The 20,795-nt window shown below is 46.9% G+C and overlaps 2 protein-coding genes and 1 long non-coding RNA gene across 5 annotated transcripts; 2 read left to right on the top strand and 1 right to left on the bottom strand.

Moving 5' to 3' along the window:
• Nucleotides 1-171: 171 nt before the first annotated feature.
• Nucleotides 172-6,777, bottom strand: LOC148640586 (C-type lectin domain family 1 member A-like). Of its 2 annotated transcripts, none has more exons than XM_088619714.1 (6): nt 6,396-6,777; nt 5,770-5,862; nt 3,577-3,735; nt 3,082-3,230; nt 2,814-2,923; nt 172-1,336 (listed from the first exon to the last, which is right to left on the bottom strand). In XM_088619714.1, the coding sequence occupies exons 1-6, from the start codon at nt 6,496-6,498 to the stop codon at nt 1,126-1,128; spliced, it is 825 nt and encodes a 274-aa protein (XP_088475840.1). In that variant the 5' UTR covers nt 6,499-6,777; the 3' UTR covers nt 172-1,125. The 2 variants fall into 2 exon arrangements, with proteins under 2 accessions (XP_088475840.1, XP_088475841.1); XM_088619715.1 differs by having other exon boundaries at nt 5,770-5,859.
• On the top strand, nt 4,695-8,692 carry LOC148640585 (uncharacterized). The gene is made up of 4 exons (XR_015930310.1): nt 4,695-5,070; nt 5,709-6,055; nt 6,765-6,860; nt 8,328-8,692. It is a non-coding gene; the product is annotated as an uncharacterized LOC148640585 (long non-coding RNA).
• Nucleotides 8,693-10,115: 1,423 nt separating this feature from the next.
• LOC148640584 (C-type lectin domain family 7 member A-like) lies at nt 10,116-19,684 on the top strand. Of its 2 annotated transcripts, none has more exons than XM_088619711.1 (7): nt 10,116-10,479; nt 13,518-13,827; nt 16,601-16,690; nt 17,222-17,401; nt 18,389-18,537; nt 18,673-18,779; nt 19,388-19,684. In XM_088619711.1, exons 2-7 carry the CDS (start codon nt 13,560-13,562, stop codon nt 19,551-19,553), a joined length of 960 nt encoding a protein of 319 aa, XP_088475837.1. In that variant the 5' UTR covers nt 10,116-10,479; nt 13,518-13,559; the 3' UTR covers nt 19,554-19,684. The 2 variants fall into 2 exon arrangements, with proteins under 2 accessions (XP_088475837.1, XP_088475836.1); XM_088619710.1 differs by lacking the exon at nt 10,116-10,479 and adding an exon at nt 11,027-11,774 and having other exon boundaries at nt 11,980-13,827.
• Nucleotides 19,685-20,795: the final 1,111 nt, after the last annotated feature.

The raw sequence follows: 20,795 nt of genomic DNA, 5'->3' as shown, positions 1-20,795 counted from the left end.
GCAAACAGAGAAAAGTCGCTGACAAACAGCAAGTCACACACTAACTTGTCTCTAAAAACAATTCCAAGTAACCATGACTCTTTTTAAAATAAATATTTACATTATGCATACTACTGTATATGCAATGGTATCTGTGCTATAAAACAGCAAGCAGTGTTAAGGAGTGGTATATGTCATTTATTTATTTGTTAATCATTTATTTATTATTTATGAATTAATCCCAGCACAAATGACCCTGTATTGAAAGGGATGTAATGTAATCCATCAGGTAGAGCGTGTTCCCACAGAAACACACATGACAACAGAGGCAACAAATATCTAGAAAACTCTGTTTCACTTTTTGAAGACTATTGCACCTTGCCTGACTTGTGTCAAGAGCTCTCAGTGTTAAGTGTCTGTATGGCCGGTGCAAAAGCAATAGACACACTGGGTGCAACAGACCTCCTCCTGGGTTGAGATAGTCCCCTGGTCTTGCTTACTGTTAAAGTCACCCCCCATCTTCTGCCATCATCAAGGCCCTTAATGTTGGTTGGGGCTTTCCGAACTACAGCACCAGGCTTTGCAATGCTGCTCTCACAGCAAGGATTTAACGCTGATTATGCACATTCCAGATTCTCTTGATCTCCAGAAGACATGCTCCAAGGCACTTAACATGCACACATACACATTAAGGCATAGTACTCCCCTGATCCTCATTGATGAGAAGAAATCAAATCATTGGTTTCTTCAAAAGAACGTTTGGTTGTTGAGGGGTCCACCATGCAGTCTTTCTTTCCAAGAAGCCAGCAGTTTTGGAAGCCGCCCATCGGGGAGGAGATGGCGGTCAAGGCCTCGCCTCCGCGTTCCCTTTCCTGTTTCCACAGGAAATACACGGAGGAAGATCCCTGTTTGCACTCGGAGGACCCCAGACGCTGATTTCAGCCGGCGCCACTTCAGGTCTAGTCTGTCTCTGAGCTGAGGTATCTGGCGTCCCCCAGGAAAGGAACCGGAACTGTGAGAAATCTCTACAACCCTGACAAGCATTGTTCTGTAAGCCTTCTGTTTGTCGTACTGGAATAAAGTAGAATTAAGATTAAATAAGGGCTGATGGAGTAGTCGGTAGTTTTAGTTCTCGCATGCTTGCTTTTAATACCGCCCACGGTGGGCGGGGCTGACCCCTTCGACCCCTTCGCCCAGACCGCCCCTTGCCTCTCCCATCGCCCACACTCTCTCGGGCTCCGCCTCGCAGATCCACTGGTAGGGCAGCGTGCAAGAGGCCGAGTACAGATAGACCTCGCCCGAGCCCCGGATCGCAGCGACGCAGTCGCCCCCGCGGTGGCTCTCGCTGACGGCGACTCTGCGACGGGAAGAGAGAACGGAGTCAGCGGAACAGACGGCCTCACACCGCCGCCATCCCCGACTCCCGCGCAAGAGCCCGTTTCTGAGAAGCACCTCCCAAGACACAACTTCACAGAACTGATTCCATTTTGAGCCACGGGCAACGTTTCCTACTTTCTATTTATCTTAGCACATTCCTGGCCCACTTCCTGCCCTGCTTAGCATCTCATGCGAACGCATCTTGCGAGATAAATACACTCTCGGCATCCGGTTTCCCCCCACAGCCCAAAGACATACTGGTAGGTTCATTGGCTTCTAAAAATTAGCCCTGGTGTGTGCATGTGTGTGTGTGTGTCACGATTATAGTCCCCCCTCCTTAAGGGTGCTCCAGCCCTTTCACTTTAGACTTAAGTCTGTGCACCTGATCCCCTTTCCCAGCCCACCTTAAAAGCCAGGCGCTGACGCTCATCCTGGCTCTGCATCTGGTTTCCGCACCGTGCGAGTCCGGGACCTGGAAGCGCCTGGTCCCGTTAAGGTTTTAACCTCTGTTCCTGTTCCTGTTCCTGTTCCTGTTCCTGTTCCTGTTCCTGTTCCTAGTTCGCTGGTTCCGACCCGGCTCGTGTTTTTAATTCCGTCTTTGGATGGATCACCTGGCTATGGACTTATTCTTGTGTATTTGGATTCCCTCAATGGATTACTTTTGGATTGTTTGCCTCGGCCACACCTCCCCCGTGCACCAGCGCACTTTGGACACGCCCCCCTGTTTTCAGCCCCGTATTCCTAGTGTTTCCCCACTTCTTCGGATTGTGTCGTCCGCATAGGGTCCGGAAAGAACTGTTCGTTTCAGTGTGTGTCTTTGTATGTGTCTACCCTTTGATGGACTGGCTTCCTGTCCGGGATGGAACCTCCCTTGTGCCCATTGCTTGCTGGAATAGACTTCATCTATGATTGACCTTGGCTCTGTGGGGCGTGTGTGTGTGTGTGTGTGTGTGTGTGTGTGTGTGTGTGTGATGTGCAGTGTGGAACTAGATAAACAATTTGCTAAAAACAGGGCTATGCAGTAGTGGGCAGTTCAGAGATACATATCCATATACTGCACATTTCCAGACTCTGAACAAACGAAGTTACGTGTGGGGCATTTAATTAAAGTTGAATTTGTTGTGCAACCTGGGGAGTGCCTGTGATGAGACATGAGTCTTAAGCCTTCAGCAGGAGGTCAAGCCCTAACCCCTCCCGTTTCCTCTTCTCTGCACAGAAATATCCTGCTTCTTGCAGACACGCTTGCACACTTTGTCTGCGCATCCCTCCCTCCCTCCACCCTATCTTCATCCAGGCACCATTTAGAATTGGGGGTGTCCTGGGGTTCTGGCAGATGGATGACAAGGAAAAGTCCCCAATAAAGCTCACCAATGAGCTGTCACCTCTTCACCAAGCCGCTGAACAATGATAATGGCAAAAATAAGGTTGTAATGACACTCAAGCTTGGGCTCACTTACAGTGCTGTGTTCAGGGCTCCACCTGTGACCCAGCTCCACGCTCCTCCCCTGTCCTTCCTGCTCAGGCCAGTCCAATAGTCGTAGGTTTGCACTAGACCATTGAGAACCCTCTGGAGAGACACACAGTGCAGGTCCTGCATCACTGATTCCAGACATGTGCTTGTTTTGCGCCCTTCCCTTTCCCGCCGAATCTCGTGGGACTCTCTGTGTCCTTCTGCCCCTTCCCTCTTTCTCAGGACAGCAGTGATGCTGCAGTGTAGGATCTTACCAGTTCTCTCTTGTTTTCAATTTCTACCAGATGAGCTTCCACTGACGAGCAGAACTGATGTGCAGACTCCCAGGATCTTCGCTCAGTAGAGACGTAGTAACATCTACCACAGTCTCCCTCCTTCCATCCCTGTGGACAGCACTGCTGCTCTGTACAGACAGACACACAGGAAATCACCTGGATTAATACTGACTGAGCCTCAGGGATTCCTCAGGACTCTCCTCTGTACAGACAGACACACAGGAATCACCTGGATTAATACTGACTGAGCCTCAGGGATTCCTCAGGACTCTCCTCTGTACAGACAGACACACAGGAATCACCTGGATTAATACTGACTGAGCCTCAGGGATTCCTCAGGACTCTCCTCTGTACAGACAGACACACAGGAATCACCTGGATTAATACTGATTGAGCCTCTGGGACTCATCAGGACTCTCCTCTGTACAGATGTCCTCTGTCATCCTTCCTTGCCCAGTATATTCATACACTTACTTCTCTCCCCAGTAGAAGGGTCCACACAGAAGACCGACTCCAGATCTTCAATATATCTCTGAGTTTCAGTCCTGTTTCTCTCGGTTTCATTCCTGAGTCTCTCCAGTTGTCTGTTCTTCTCCCTCAGGCGGATCTCGCAGTCTCTGCTGGTCTTCCACACTGCACATCACACACACACACACGCCCCACAGAGCCCAGGTCACTCATCCTGCACTTGTTCAGCCATTTTCTACTGGTCAAACTCATTGTGTGTCACACACAAACCAGAATTTAACGAATGTAATTCGCCATTTTAAGCATTTCTGGCTGTCCATCATATGTTGCACAGCTGTGGGAACAAGTGAACACGTGCTTGATCAGTTTTGAATGAACATGCAGTAAAGTAGTGTTTAACTACTTTTTTTAAGTCCAAGAGCCCAAGTGATAACTAGAAGAGCTGTGGAGAATTTGAGTAGCAACTTATAGCTGTGCTGGATACTGTTCATGTATTTAGCCAAATAGGTACAGTACATGCCAATATCTTCCAATTCTCTCTTTCCTTCTGCTCTTATTGGAAGTGACCCAAGCATGGATCTACTTATCTATATAATTTTCCCCCTTGGCACCTGAACTGGAACTGGAAAAATGTAACAACTAAAGAAAATCACAAATGGGATAAGAATATAAGTCAATGCAATTCAGTACATTAAAAGAATACCTGCCAATGTATTTAAGGATCGCAAAAAGTAATTACATTAATATTTGCCTGAAAGAACATAAGAGCTGCTAACTTTCTAATGTCCTGTTAATGTCCTGTCAATGTTTCTGCTTTTTGTTTTTGAGGGTGAACTTAAGAACATATTGAGAATTGTAGAGTATGATTTGACTGTGAAATTTTGACTGAAATATTAGGAGACCGGCTTGTACCTGCTGAAGAAAGATTCTTGTTTTTGACTTGCGAGTGTAAAACCACAAACTATCACTGTTACGTAGCTCAGGCCCTACAGGAAAGTCGCCACGGCAACAGGGCCTCAACCTACAGACCACAGTGGCCATCTGGCCTGATACAGCTGCACTCCTGCTTGCAACAGCGCGTCTGATTGGGTGTCGCCACGGTGGCTGGGGTGACCCTCTTCCTGCCTGAACCACAAGGGGCCAGCGCCCACGCTGCTCACAGACGACAGCTGGCCAGCGCAGTCTCCAACTGGAAAGGACTGGGGAGACTCATTCTCACTCCACTGAAAGCGCTTTACAGGTAATGGGGACTCCCCTCCACCACCACCAATGTGCAGCATCCAGGTGGATGCTGCACATTGGTGGTGGTGGAGGGGAGTCCCCATTACCTGTAAAGCGCTTTGAGTGGAGTGTCCAGAAAAGCGCTATATAAGTGTAAGCAATTATTATTATGGAACAAGTAATAGGTTTATTCCATGCTGAAAAAAAGAAGAAAGAGAACACAACGTTTCGGCCGTGGAGCCTTCTTCAGGTGTGAGGGAGACAGGGCAGTAGGCAAAGGTAAAGTAGCGGGAGAACAAAGGCTGGGAGGGAGGAGGAGTGAGAGGCGGGAGCAGGGGACAGAAAGAGAGGCCAATCAAGAGGTGTGAAGTCAGAATGGGTGCAGAGAGGTGTGGAATGAAACTTCCAATGAATGGAGAAAATTTAGAAGAAGAGTAGTCTGTCGTTAAGGGAAGGGAGAATGTGTGATCCTAGCTGCAGAATAATTTTAGTTTCGGTGGTCTTTCTGATGTATGAGTTCGGAAAACCGTCTTTGAGAACACAGACGGAGAGATTTGAGTGGCCGTGGCCGTCAGAGGTGAAATGAGAAACAATAGGCTTGGAGAGATAATAATAATAATTATTATTATTATTATTATTATTATTATTATTATTATTATTATGTGTGGAAGCTGCCACCCTGGCTTCTGTCAGGAAACACCTGGATGCGATTCCTCTGATCAGGCCAGGAGGCAACACTTTGCACTGAGGTGTGTGGGAGCGTGGAACTCAGCTACCCTGGCACGACGCTGAAGCCGATACCCTGGCTGCCTTCAAGAAACGGCTGGCTGTGATCACTGGATCAATTCGCTTCTCCTTACCAAATGGGCTAGAGGGGCTCTTCTCATTTGAGTAAAGTGTCTGATGTTCACTCACAGACCGCATAGCCGAACACAAACACGCAGAACATCGGTGGACATCGGTGGCCGTGAGACTTACAGACTGTCCCCAGGGCGATGACTGTGACCAGTAAGACACACACTGTGACGCCCAGAGCCATCGGGATACCCCTCCTGCACCAGCACTGCACTGCTAGGATAGAGGGCGGAACAGGTTATACATACAGTACTCGTCTGGAACAGAAATTCGGAGTGTCGTGTTTGGAGCAGAGCTCTGCTGTAGAGCATCATACAAGGACTTAAAGAGGGGGAAAACCCTGCACGTTAAAGACTTCTTGCCTTAAAAACAGAAACGACAGAAGGCATGATGTATCTTATTTGGATGCGTAAGTAATGTGCAATGAGGCTAATATTTAAGAACGGGAATTGTACACTGAGGGTGGCATTTTTTGCAAGGAACTAAGGCGACAACAGCTGTGTATCAATGTTAATATAACATAATATCAGTGTGTTACTATATCAGTATAACTTTATAGAAGCGTAAATGAACTAACATATCAATGTTACAGTAGAAGTATATTAGTGTTTCAGGATAACAGTGTGTTATTGTACCAGTATACAATGTATTATGGGGTTGATATAATAGTTTATCAGTATGTTGTTGTTAAAACGTATCAGAGCATCAGTCAGCATCTCTGTGTATCAGAGTATTAGCGCTATACTCACTGGTTTGCTCTCCTCCTGGCTCTCTCTCTGCTCTCCTGGTCACAGTCTCGTACACGTCCTGTGCTGGTTTCTGTAGCCCAGTGTAAACACTGTCTGGATCCATAGATCTGACTGTATGAGCTGAGTCCAGAGAGACAGCTGGACACTCACACTGAGTCTCTGCTATAGAGTCAGTTATAAAGATTACAGGAACTCAAAACTCCTCCTTCTCTGTTTCAGTACAGAAGGACACTGAACCGCACAACGTAGAGTAGAGTAAAGTCCACCTCTCTTATTCAGTCTCTCCTCTCTAGTCTCCTCTGCCAAGCAAGGTGCAGAGACAATATGACCGAAGATGAGATCTACACTGATATCTCATTTCATTTCTAGATATGGCTTTTATGCAAGCAGATGGGACTATCAACAGTGTAACATTTCAAAAAGCTGTTAATCATCACTATCCTGAATACAGTTTGACCATGACCGGTAAGCAGATATCTTTCACTCTTTAATGTGTAATTATTAATGTTTCATTTTAATATGTTAGGAACTGTAAATGAAAAAAAGCTGTTAATTTTAGACATTGACAATGCTCATCTTCACTCAATAATGTTAAACTGTATCTATTTCACCACATTCTTCTAGTTTTTAATTACAGAAGATTTCAATATCTCCTGTATTTCACTCTTGATTCAGAGGATGTTCGCTCAATTAATTTTCTTAATGCATTTGAGTCCATCATAGTCTTCTCTGTTCAAGTCTTAAAAGTTCAATTCCTTCCTGCTTTCTGTTCTGGACACTCCTTTCAGACTAAAGAGACTCAGTTCTTCCAGCCAGTCAGTGTAGGACACTCTCTTCAGACTAAAGAGACTCAGTTCCTCCAGCCTGTCAGTGTGGGACTCTCCCTTCAGACTAAAGAGACTCAGTTCCTCCAGCCAGTCAGTGTGGGACTCTGCCTTCAGACTAAACAGACTCAGTTCCTCCAGCCTGTCAGTGTGGGACACTCCCTTCAGACTAAAGAGACTCTGTTCCTCCAGCCTGTCATTATTTTACTGGACTGGCCAGAGCAGGAAGACCAGTGGAGCCCAGGACATAGCAGTGTGAATGTGCCGATGAGGAGACTCTTGAGTGGAGAATACTTACTGTACACACAGTGCTCAGTTTCTCTTCTAAAGGAATCTTCAGGGTGGTGGAAAGGGTGCCTGTGGATTCTGGACAACTCTGTCCCGCAGTCATACCTACTGTACTCAGCTTTCTGCACCTAAGAAAGAGCCCTGAATGTATGAGGGGGGGAGTCACTCTGAGTGGGCGAGAGAAGGAGAAGGAGTGACTCACGCAGGAACGCAGTGAGAGGAAGAGAGGTTAACGGGGATCAGTGTCTGCAACAGGCAGAGGAAGGCAGTGCAAGAAGCTTTAAAAACCGAAAGTAGATTTTAATTTAAGATTTTCTTCAAATTTGCTGCCGACTTTTATCTAAAAATAAACTACCAGTGTCTTCAACAGACTCAAAAAATGCATCCTGGGTTTGTAAAAAAAATAATACTTTTCCACAGTACTGATTGCTTCTTTTTTTGGTACCATGTACAATATATTACCTGAATGTTGTCAAGTATCTACGCTGTGTTAAGAGATGAGGTAGCTCAAGATTTCACAGTTAGCACTGCCCTCTGGTGGTTGACATGTTCTACTGCTTTTCCAAGACAGTTGGTCCTTTAATCATCATTAAACAGGGGCTGGGCTGAAGCGGACAGGTCAATGAGTTCATGAGGACATGTAAGCCACTGCCATTTAAAGTTAAAGACACACGTGCGGACATCCATACACTCTACGCTGCAACAACTTAGAATGAACACACTCTTTGAGCCACAAAGCTAGAATGTAGAGGACTGCACTGATCACTGCACTGATCAACCTTAGCTGAGCTGAGCTGACCTGCTCTGCGTGTCTCTGCAGGAGCTCCTGAAGACTCTGATACTTAGCTATGACTACTGGACGGGCTTGAGGAGGAAGGATGGTGGTGGTTGGAGTTGGGTGGAGGGTGGAGCTCTTGACACAACAGTGTAAGTGTGAGTCTGTATGATGGGGGGGGGGATTTCAATGAGACAGAGATCAGGTATGCTAAGGACAGCTCATCATCCTCATCAAACTAAGGTTGCTGCTGGAAGAGGTGTTAGTGGGGCCAGCAGGGGGCGCTCACCCTGCGGTCCATGTGGGTCCTGATGCCCCAGTATAGTGACGGGGACACTATACTGTAAACAGGCGCCGTCCTTCGAATGAGACGTAAAACCAAGGTCCTGACTCTCTGTGGTCATTAAAAATCCCAGGGCGCTTCTCGAAAAGAGTAGGGGTGTAACCCTGGCGTCCTGGCCAAATTTCCCATTGGCCCTTACCAATCATGGCCTCCTAATAATCCCCATCTATGAATTGGCTACATTACTCTGCTCTCCTCCCCACTGAGAGCTGGTGTGTGGGGAGCGTTCTGGTGCACTATGGCTGCCGGCGCATCATCCAGGTGGGGCTGCACACTGGGGGTGGTGGAGGGGATCCCCATTACCTGTAAAGCGCTTTGAATGGAGTGTCCAGAAAAGCGCTATATAAGTGTAAGCAATTATTATTATTATTATTATTATTATTATTATTATTATTATTATTATTATTATTATTAAGTACATCTTTGCACAACACCAAACAAAAGGCTGGAACAGAGTCCCATGTTAGATCACGTCTGAAACTCACTGTTATGATCATGCACTTTTGCTGGGCTTGAGTTGCTGGACTTGAGTTGTGTGTGTCCAGGTTCCTTCCAGAAGTCTAAATTATATATATATATTCTGGCTCGGATGGAATTTATAAACACCTGCTTGTCTCGGGAGGGAACTAAATTGGATGAGACAGTGAAACTCCAGAAAACCACAAAGTAGCACTAGATTTAACAACGTGGCCACCGAAGGTAAAGCAAAATGCAAAGTAAAACTACCTGTATCTGATTCCTTTCCACCGAAGTCAACAATTGCCTTGTATCCACTTTAACACATAGCAGTTCCCAAAATGAAACTTCCCAGCCACCACTGCAGAGGCTCCCGAAGGACCCTTCTTCTGTGCCCGCACAGATGCCCTTGATATGCCTGTTCCAAATAGTGTCATGAAACAGAAAAATTAATTTACACCGAGAAATAACACGTGTGAAGGAAATGGCTACAATATGTCATTGCAATAATATGGCATTAAAACACCATTTCTAGTACCCAATGCTTATGTTTTAAATCATTGACATCATCTGAGTCATTTCTACCTAAAGGGTGGTTGGAATGTGGAAGGAATAAGCCAACATATTGTTCAAACTGACATCCTGGCTTCCTTCAAGTTGGGATCTTTGAACATATAAATGTACAAATTACCAAAATAGCTAGATTGGAAAATGGCTTCAAGTACAGCACAGAGACACAGCTACACAGATTTACAGTGCAGCAGAGATATAGCTACACAGATTTACAGGATCTGTAAATCCTGTCAGTCCTGATCCTGTCAGTCCTGGTCTGTGAACTAAATTTCTGTCATTACAGTCACTGTAGCTGTGGAAAGTAAGCTGCATTTTTGGCAATTTTACTGCTTGGCTGTCATCCTGTAGGTGACGCTGTATTTGCAGGTGTCCTAGATCTCTGTAGAGCTGGTAGAAGCTGTTTAAACTGGTATTTAAACCAGTAACCAGTTGGTTTATCTCGCTTGTACATACAGTACTCCAGTCCTCCAGGACCAGGACTGGACACCCCACATACAGTATGTGCAGTATGTTTGCATGATGAGAGGAGGAAATATGTGATTTAGAGATTGGACATCTCTAATCAGGACATTGCTGTGACCAGCGAGAGATGTACTCTGACTCCCAGAGATGACTCAACTTGACTGGACCGCAGTCTCTCATGTCTCACGTCTGAGCTCTGAAGAGCAGACAAGACCTCACACCCTGAGCGAGGCTCCCTGCACACCCGACCATGAAACGCCTTCCAATGTCTGTGAGGCCACAGCACCTCAGTGCTACTGACACCAAAGAGGAGCATCAAAGTGGGAAAGATATCGCTGACATCGAGCGACGCCTGAGACAAAGGTAGGTAACCCGAGGTTTTGCAACAGAAATATTGCCCTGGCTTGCAGTGCGCGAACTCTGATTTCCGATGCCTGACAAATGCAAACTCCCGATTCTCTCCCGTGCCAGAGAACACAGTATTTGTTTGTAAGACGCTGTCAGTCATTTCCGGAAGCTCGTTCTGTTCCCGCCCTGTTTTTTCTTCCCCGACGTCATTCCCCACTGTGCTCACCGCTCTTAGTTTCTGTGTGGGAAGGCAGCTGCACATGGCAACAGGAGAGGAGGCGTGGCAACATGAAAGGGGGCGTGGCAATAGGAGAGGAGGCGTAGCAACAGGAGAGGAGGCGTGGTAACAGGAAAGGGGGGCGTGGCAACAGGAGAGGAGGCGTGGCCATCGTGGATAGACGCGTCAGTCGTGCCTGCCACAGCCAATCAGAGAGTGGCCCCCGCCCTTCGTGCGTGATTGGCTCTTCGATTCCAGTTGGCGGCAAAGCCAAAGGGGCGGGAAGGTGGAGGATACTGGTGTCTGGTGGCCGGAGAAAGACAGTGTTAAAGGAGAAGGAGCAGGTGTGTCGGGGCAGGGAGAGGCCGAGAGGAGTGACGTCAGGCGCACGGACTGCCTGTGAAAGCCACAGGGGGGGGGCAGGAGATGAGATGAAGCAGCTCAGGAGGTGCGATGGGCAGCCGGAAACACCTCTTCGTAGCTTCGGGGCCGTGTGACAGAGCTGAGTTCACACTCTGCCAGAAGAGCTGCGCTCCGGAGGTTAAAAATACTTTGCCGGGGGAAGGCGGGGGAGGAGGTGGTCGGCCTTCTTTTTACAGGGGCTCCTCACAATGGCTGCGCTGAATTCAGCAATGCCACATCAGAGGGCTCCTGGCGGATCTCAGCTGTGCTCTGCCTCCCTCGCCCTGCTGCACCTGTGCGGCCCCCCGGCCTCGCTGCGCCGGCTCCTGCCTCGGGCCAGAGCGCCTGCACGCACAGGAAATGCCTTGATCTGACAGGGGTTCCAGTGTGTTCCAGTGTGTCTCCGCTGCGAGATTTCTCAGAAAGAAAGGCCATTATTACAAGTGGGGAAAATGATCTGCTGTCAGCCTGTTGATCCGAACCCGATGCCAGCGTGGAATGACTGATAACCAGCTCGTACTCATACTTGACGCGCCCCTCTGAACTCCTGTGTCTCTACAGCAGAACTGGGGATTGGGATTTTTTAGTTTCCTGAGGCCCCTGAAAGGCACGGAGAGGATGATAGGTTTTTTGCCCTCTATGTAGGCTGTGTGTGGTGGAATCCAACATTGTCTCTTATCAGAGTGTCAGAGTGTCAGTTATCAGGGTGTCAGTGTGTAAATATCTCAGTGTATCAGCTCTTTACTCGCTGGCTGGCTCTCTTGCTATCTTTCTCTCTGGTCTATTGTTCACAGTGTCAGTGTAACAGTGTATCAATATATCAGTGTGTTACTGGACCAGTGTGTCAGTATATTAGGCTCTCGGTATCTCAGAGTGTCAGTATCTCTGACTGTCAGTTATCAGGGTGTCAGTGTATCAGAGTGTCAGACTGTCAGTTATCAGGGTGTCAGTGTGTAAATATCTCAGTGTAACAGCTCTTTATTCGCTGGCTGGCTCTCTTGCTAGCTTTCTCTCTGGTCTATTGTTCACAGTGTCAGTGTAACAGTGTATCAATATATCAGTGTGTTACTGGACCAGTGTGTCAGTATATTAGGCTCTCGGTATCTCAGAGTGTCAGTATCTCTGACTGTCAGTTATCAGGGTGTCAGTGTGTAAATATCTCAGTGTATCAGCTCTTTACTCGCTGGCTGGCTCTCTTGCTATCTTTCTCTCTGGTCTATTGTTCACAGTGTCAGTGTAACAGTGTATCAATATATCAGTGTGTTACTGGACCAGTGTGTCAGTATATTAGGCTCTCGGTATCTCAGAGTGTCAGTATCTCTGACTGTCAGTTATCAGGGTGTCAGTGTATCAGAGTGTCAGACTGTCAGTTATCAGGGTGTCAGTGTGTAAATATCTCAGTGTAACAGCTCTTTATTCGCTGGCTGGCTCTCTTGCTAGCTTTCTCTCTGGTCTATTGTTCACAGTGTCAGTGTAACAGTGTATCAATATATCAGTGTGTTACTGGACCAGTGTGTCAGTATATTAGGCTCTCGGTATCTCAGAGTGTCAGTATCTCTGACTGTCAGTTATCAGGGTGTCAGTGTGTAAATATCTCAGTGTATCAGCTCTTTACTCGCTGGCTGGCTCTCTTGCTATCTTTCTCTCTGGTCTATTGTTCACAGTGTCAGTGTAACAGTGTATCAAAATATCAGTGTGTTACTGGACCAGTGTGTCAGTATATTAGGCTCTCGGTATCTCAGAGTGTCAGTATCTCAGAGTGTCAGTTATCAGGGTGTCAGTGTGTAAATATCTCAGTGTATCAGCTCTTTACTCGCTGGCTGGCTCTCTTGCTATCTTTCTCTCTGGTCTATTGTTCACAGTGTCAGTGTAACAGTGTATCAATATATCAGTGTGTTACTGGACCAGTGTGTCAGTATATTAGGCTCTCGGTATCTCAGAGTGTCAGTATCTCTGACTGTCAGTTATCAGGGTGTCAGTGTGTAAATATCTCAGTGTATCAGCTCTTTACTCGCTGGCTGGCTCTCTTGCTATCTTTCTCTCTGGTCTATTGTTCACAGTGTCAGTGTAACAGTGTATCAATATATCAGTGTGTTACTGGACCAGTGTGTCAGTATATTAGGCTCTCGGTATCTCAGACTGTCAGTTATCAGGGTGGCAGTGTGTAAATGTTTCAGTGTATCAGCTCTGTACACTGCTGCTGGCTCTCTGTCCGTTCACAGTGTCGTACACGTCTTGCAGTGCGAACTCCGTCTAGATCCATAGATCTGACTGTATGACCAGGGCCAAATGAGACAGCTGGACACTGGGTCTCTGTCATGGCAAACTGATGTTGAACGTTTGGACCTACTGTACAGGAACTCATTAAACCCCTCCCACTTCTCTCTTCCTTATTCTACCTCTCTTCCTTTCTCTCTGGCTGGGTCACATCGAGCGAGGGAAAGAGAGACAGAGACACAGGCGCTGAGGGAGAGCAATGGAGAAGACGAGACCGAGGAAGAAGGAGAGACATGAGGTGCCGGAGACACACTCTCGAGGAAAAGCAGCTGAGACCTGCAGAGCCAGAGAGAAAGCGAAGAAAAACAGAAAGAGAGCGACAGACAGAGAGAGACGGCAGGAGAGAAAAGGAGGGACAGTGGTCATGGTTAATGACGAGATTTATGCTAATGCTAAATTCTCCAGAATCGCCACACCTGAGGGCCCAGCCTGCATTCTTCCTCTAACAAAGCAAGAACTTCCCAATAGTGAGTACAGCTCCCTCTCTGCTGCACTGGATCACTGTGATTCTGTCTGCTGCACTGGAACACTGTGATTCTGTCTGTCTGCTACACTGGAACACTGTGATACTGTCTGCTGCACTGTAACACTGTGATACTGTCTGTCTGCTGCACTGGAACACTGTGATACTGTCTGTCTGCTGCACTGGATCACTGTGATACTGTCTGTCTGCTGCACTGGATCACTGTGATACTGTCTGTCTGCTGCACTGGAACACTGTGATACTGTCTGTCTGCTGCACTGGAACACTGTGATTCTGTCTGTCTGCTGCACTGGATCACTGTGATACTGTCTGTCTGCTGTACTGGAACACTGTGATACTGTCTGTCTGCTACACTGGAACACTGTGATACTGTCTGTCTGCTACACTGGAACACTGTGATACTGTCTGTCTGCTACACTGGAACACAGTGATAATGTCTGCTGCACTGGGTCACTGTGATACTGTCTGTCTGCTGCACTGGAACACTGTGATACTGTCTGTCTGCTACACTGGAACACTGTGATACTGTCTGTCTGCTGCACTGGAACACTGTGATTCTGTCTGTCTGCTGCACTGGATCACTGTGATACTGTCTGTCTGCTGTACTGGAACACTGTGATACTGTCTGTCTGCTACACTGGAACACTGTGATACTGTCTGTCTGCTACACTGGAACACTGTGATACTGTCTGTCTGTTGCACTGGAACACTGTGATAATGTCTGCTGCACTGGGTCACTGTGATACTGTCTGTCTGCTGCACTGGAACACTGTGATACTGTCTGTCTGCTACACTGGAACACTGTGATACTGTCTGTCTGCTACACTGGAACACAGTGATACTGTCTGTCTGCTACACTGGAACACAGTGATACTGTCTGTCTGCTGCACTGCTGCACTGTAACACTGTGATACTGTCTGTCTGCTGCACTGGGACACTGTGATACTGTCTGCTATGCTTTAACATTGATTATATGGTCTGTTACAATTTTGACACTGGTTCTGCTGTGTACTGTAACAGTGCTTTTACTGTTGGCTATACATCTCGTAGTTATTCTGCTATACTGCAGTGGTGCTATTGCAGTACTGTAACACTGTGACACTGTTTGTGTATTACATTGTGAAACACAGGCTGTGTGTCTGTGTTCTCAATAACTGTATGTTCATTACAATCTGTGCAGAAAAATCCTCCGACAGCTCTAAAATCTCTGTTTTTCTTTCATTCACTTTCCACGTTTGTCCCACCTTTGGCAGCTTGTTTCTTTGCTAACCCTTGTCTATTTTATTTTGCTACTTTCATTGTAATGTACTGTGGGAGCATAAGAGAACTGTCCAATATCTTCAACGTATTTTAAAATTAAATCTGAAATTATATGGAGGTTATACTTTTTAATCCCTTATATTTAACTTTATTATTTCTCAGCTGTTAGTAGAACGAAAGACGTTTGTGGCACGTTTATATAAATACACGTTTTCATATTTTTATTTGAATATTGCTCTGCTTTACAATAAAATTACCACTCAAACTTTAGGAGAAGATTTTAAACCCGTGACCGATTTCTGCTTTTGATAAATGCTAGAATGTGTTGTGCAGTTTGGCCGTGATCTAGTCAAAGAAATCATCAGCCTCTAATTCTCCATCGATGTGTCTCAGGTATAGTAAAACATACCTATGTGAGACAACTGATGATGAGGGAGAGGGGTGGTCTGTAATTGATGATTGTCCATTAAACCATAAAGCATATATTATGACACTAGACATCAATATAGCAAATAATGCACATTCAACTGGAAAACACGATAGACACTTAACTGTCATAAACAGTAAAGCTACACTCAGCAATATAATGACTGAAATGTGCTGCTGCAAGGACAGCTGGTTGCACCAGGAGAGGAGCAGTGGTTCTGGGCTACGGTAGGACCCTGGGGTGGTCAGGAAGACAAACAGGCTGCAGCAGTGTGCGCAGACAGGCAGGCGCGTAGCTGGGAACCAAGAGCAGACCGATAGATGGTCAGGCAGGCAAGGTTCCGGAGCCGAGAGATCAGCAAGTGCATTAAAGATATCCGAGGCAACATCGGTCAAGCAGACGGTCAGGGGCAACCGAGAGAATTCAGGGGCAGGCAGAAACACAGGAGGTGAGCCGAGAAGCGTGCCCAAAAACGAGCTGGGAAACTAAGACAGGAGAGCGAGAGACACCTCACACAACAGAGAACACCAGCCCCTTACGAAGTAATTGCTAAGAATGAGCAGGGAGATACAGTGGGTTAAAACACCATGCTGAGAAAAGGGGTAAGTGCTGTTTGGATACATAATGGTGGGACAGACAATCTTCCTGATCATGTTGTCACAGAAAATGGGCTGATTGGAAGATTGATTCATCTCCTGATCGCTGGCCGTGGTGTTACCCTACAGTACGTATCCGAGATGGAGTAGTACAGTTGCACACCAATTATATAATGGCGTTAATAAGAAAACACAGCCATGAAAAGTACTAGGAGGAAACAATAATACAAACACTATTGTAGGGTCAAAGGTGACTGGACTTCATAGAAGTGTTCGCCTAAGCCTCTCTGACCATTCTGTTTAACATGATGTTTAACAAGACGAGACTAATTCCTCGTGTTTCTGTTCTCCACCTCGTTTGCAGTCCTAACTGAATTCTTGCAATCTTCACTACTTTCAAATCTAAACAATACAAGAGCAATGGCTGGGATTGGCTATCGATGATACATACTAACCTATCTCTCTGTCCCCAGCCCAGTCCAGGTGTAGAAGATGTGTCCTCTGTGCTCTGGGAGTCACAGTGTGTGTCCTACTGGCCACCGTCGCTGCCCTGGGGGCTATCTGTAAGTCCAGAGGTCCCTTGTGTCTGTTTATGAGTGTAATCAATCTATTTCGACCTGGAATTGCAGAAAACAAAGAAGTAATATGTTACGTATGAATATGAAAGCACAAAATATTAAAATAAAATCATTTTCTAATTCTCCTGCTTGACTGTGTGTTTGCCAGTAATAGACAGTAAGGCTAATAGGCGTTAGTACTGTTCTTACAGTAGACACTAATGCTACAGTATATGTTTTGGAGAAACTTTTAATCTGACAAGACGGAACCGCCAGACACTGCTGTCCCGGGAAACCGAAAAATTAATGATATTTCACAGTACGACAATACTTTTTAATAATGCATGTGTTCCGAAATTGTGGATATGAGCAACTCCAGGGGCAGCGCTCCGATCTACTGCCCCTTTATGCAATGCAACATAGCAACGTCAGCCTTCCTGAGGAGTGTCTGAGTGCGTGACCGATGACAGAGAGATAGGATGATCTTTTGCGGAAACGCAAGTTCTTCTGCTGAATGTATTGGTTTGCGGTCTGCAGTGTGGAGTAGCCAAGCAGACTGGGATCGCAGACTGGGGGAGAAGGAGAAGGAGCTGGAGAGATACAGGGGCCAAAGGAAGATACACTGGAATGAAACGGAGAGGCAGGGGGTGGAATGTGCCAGACACAAGAACGCCCTTGAGTCTTCGTTCTGTCTGGACGTGGTCTCCTGGAAAAGAAGTAAGTGCATAACATCTTGGACTCTATGAGATGTGGAAAAGTACCATTTCTATTATCATACATAGAGCTGGATATTTGTGGTTATAATGACTGAAACTACCAAGGCCAAGCTGGGAAATCCAAGATCTTTTTAAACAGATAAAACGTTTTGTTCTGGTAACAAAGTTCAGCTATTTCTTTGGACATCATACCAGACACCTGCCTAATCCTGCAGGCCCTTAATTGCATTACCAGATTGTTCTTTGAGAAGGCAGCAGGAGGAATGAAAACAAACACGGACCCTCCTGCAGACAGACATCTGATGTTGATGTGTTCCACAGTGATGAAAAAGAACTAGAGCACAGTAATTTACATGAGCACATCTCAAACCAAGTGGTGGGAAGCAAAGTGTATCATGCTGGTGGTGGAATAATGAGTTAGACACAAGCCTGTGACAATTGTGCAGTTGAGAAATAGAGAAGAAGCTGTACAAAGTGTCCAGATGATTAATTAGTCAGTATTAATCCAGCAGGATTTCCTGTGTCTCTGTCTGAGTCTGCCTGTACAGAGGAGAGTCCTGACGAATCCCTGAGGCTCAGTCAGAATTAATCTGGGTGATTTCCTGTGTGTCTGTCTGTACAGAGGAGAGTCCTGATGAGTCCCTGAGGCTCAGTCACTATTAATCCAGGTGATTCCTGTGTGTCTGTCTGTACAGAGGAGAGTCCTGAGGAATCCCTGAGGCTCAGTCAGTATTAATCCAGGTGATTCCTGTGTGTCTGTCTGTACAGAGGAGAGTCCTGATGAGTCCCTGAGGCTCAGTCAGTATTAATCCAGGTGATTCCTGTGTGTCTGTCTGTACAGAGGAGAGTCCTGAGGAATCCCTGAGGCTTAGTCAGTATTAATCCAGGTGATTCCTATGTGTCTGTCTGTACAGAGGAGAGTCCTGAGGAATCCCTGAGGCTCAGTCAGTATTAATCCGGGTGATTTCCTGTGTGTCTGTCTGTACAGAGCAGCAGTGCTGTCCAGAGGGATGGAAGGAGGGAGACAGTGGAAGATGTTACTACATTTCCAGTGACCGGAGAGCCTGGGAGTCTGCAAAACAGTTCTGTTCATCAGTAGGAGCTCAGCTGGTGGTGATTGAGAACAAGAAAGAGATGGTGAGCACAACACACTGATCACACAGAGAGAGAACCCAGAGAGACTAGTACAGTCCCAGATCTGTTGACTTGTTGACTTGATGAGTGTTGGTGTCCCGGCTGAGCTGAGCTGACCTGCTCTGCGTGTCTCTGCAGGAGCTCCTGAAGACTCTGATACTTAGCTATGACTACTGGACGGGCTTGAGGAGGAAGGATGGTGGTGGTTGGAGTTGGGTGGAGGGTGGAGCTCTTGACACAACAGTGTAAGTGTGAGTCTGTATGATGGGGGGGGGGATTTCAATGAGACAGAGATCAGGTATGCTAAGGACAGCTCATCATCCTCATCAAACTAAGGTTGCTGCTGGAAGAGGTGTGAGTGGGGCCAGCAGGGGGCGCTCACGTTGGCGGTCCATGTGGGTCCTAATGCCCCAGCATAGTGACGGGGACACTATACTGTAAACAGGCGCCGTCCTTCGGATGAGACGTAAAACCGAGGTCCTGACTCTCTGTGGTCATTAAAAATCCCAGGGCGTTTCTCAAAAAGAGTTGGGGTGTAACCCCGGTGTCCTGGCCAAATTTCCCATTGGCCCTTACCAATCATGGCCTCCTAATAATCCCCCTCTATGAATTGGCTTCATCACTCTGCTCTCCTCCCCACTGATATCTGATGTGTGGGGAGCGTTCTGGAGCACTGTGGCTGCTGTCGCATCATCCAGGTGGGGCTGCACACTGGGGGTGGTGGAGGGGATCCCCATTACCTGTAAAGCGCTTTGAGTGGAGTGTCCAGAAAAGAGTTATATAAGTGTAAGCAATTATTATTATTATTATCAAGTGAAGTGTGATTGCCTCAGTGACTCCTTCTCTCTCACAGGGGTACAGTTAGTGCCGGTCGCATTCCTGGGGACTGTGTCTCTGTATTCCGGTCCCGAGACGGGATTTCTTTGTCCGCGGCTGTCTGTAGTACACCGCTCCACTGGATCTGTGAGGGGGGGGCTGCCGGAGTCTGGCAGCCTCCCTTGTCTGCGCTCAAGAGCTGAGATGTGGGCATGAGACAGACGGACGGAGGCTCGCAGAGACCAGAAATCATTTCTGTTTATTTCTGTCCCTTAAATATCCTCATGCTTACGCATACTCTTCTGCTCAATAAACCCTAAAGTACTGAAAGGCATCTGACTTTGTTTATGACTTGTTTCTGTGCTTGAAAGCTTCAGAGGTATTTCAATTCCTTACTGTGCCGTTGCTGCCCCCTGGTGGTTATGAGCGTGTCGTGCTGCTCTGAGGGAGCTGGTGGCCAAGATTTTTCAAGCTGAATGGAAATCAGAAGATAAAGGTGGAGAGAGACAAACACAAGTGTAATCCGGCTAGTTTAGGAGCGATCAGCATCAGCAGGGTCACACTGAAACACCCACAGAGACACCCTGTAACATCATTCAGTCCATATTCCCTCTGGCCTCCAAACCAGTGACCCAGTGTGGTGACCAGGGGCACTGTACTGTAGGAGGTGCTGTTTTGCATTTGATTATTTGGTCATCAATTATAGCACTTGTCTCATAGAGTAGGGAGCTGTCCTGGCTAAATTGCTCCCTGGGCTTGTACTGTACATTGCTCTTTAATGTTGAATGTACAAAACCTTGCCTGGTTGCACAGGGAGTTGCAGTGTGCAAACTACATGCACCTAATACACATGGTGTACAGCTTTGTAGAGAGTATGTTATATTCGATATTATTAATGCCCAGAGAAATGCATAGTGACGATGGAGCTGCAGACCCCAGGCCATGCCTCACAGATGATGCTCTGAGCTGTGGTCTGGTGCAGCTCTCTTCTCGCCTGACACAGGAAAGGACCACACGCCCGAGCCCCTGAGGTCGCATCTGAGCTGCGGGGTTATTTCTGTACATGCGGTCACTCCCCGAGCCTGTTGCCACGGCGACGCTTCATCCGCCCCTCACAGGTTCCAGTCGTGTAGGTGTCTGTGGGTTAGCGACCGGACGTACACAAGCAGAAGACTGGAAACAACAAAGTGTGCTTGCAGAGACCATGCAGAGAACAGCCAGCAAGAACAAAAGGGGAAAGTGTTCTAACATTCAAATGAAGTATAAGGCAAGAGAGAGAGAGCAGGAGCCATGTCTGCACAGAGAGAGGTGGGTGAATGGAACAGCCTGCCAGGATGGTTGACTGTCCTCTTTCTAAATTCTCCAGCTCAGCTGCCACCTGCCTGAATAATTGAAGGGCTTATGGATACACTTTCGAAAGCCTTCTTTCTTCACAGGAGGAAGGA

This window comes from Lepisosteus platostomus, chromosome 25 (genome assembly GCF_059453375.1).
Source record: "Lepisosteus platostomus isolate fLepPlt1 chromosome 25, fLepPlt1.hap1, whole genome shotgun sequence".
Classification (NCBI taxonomy): Eukaryota; Metazoa; Chordata; class Actinopteri; order Semionotiformes; family Lepisosteidae; genus Lepisosteus; species Lepisosteus platostomus.
Note: the sequence above shows the minus strand (reverse complement) of the source record. Positions and strands in the feature narration are given on the sequence as shown.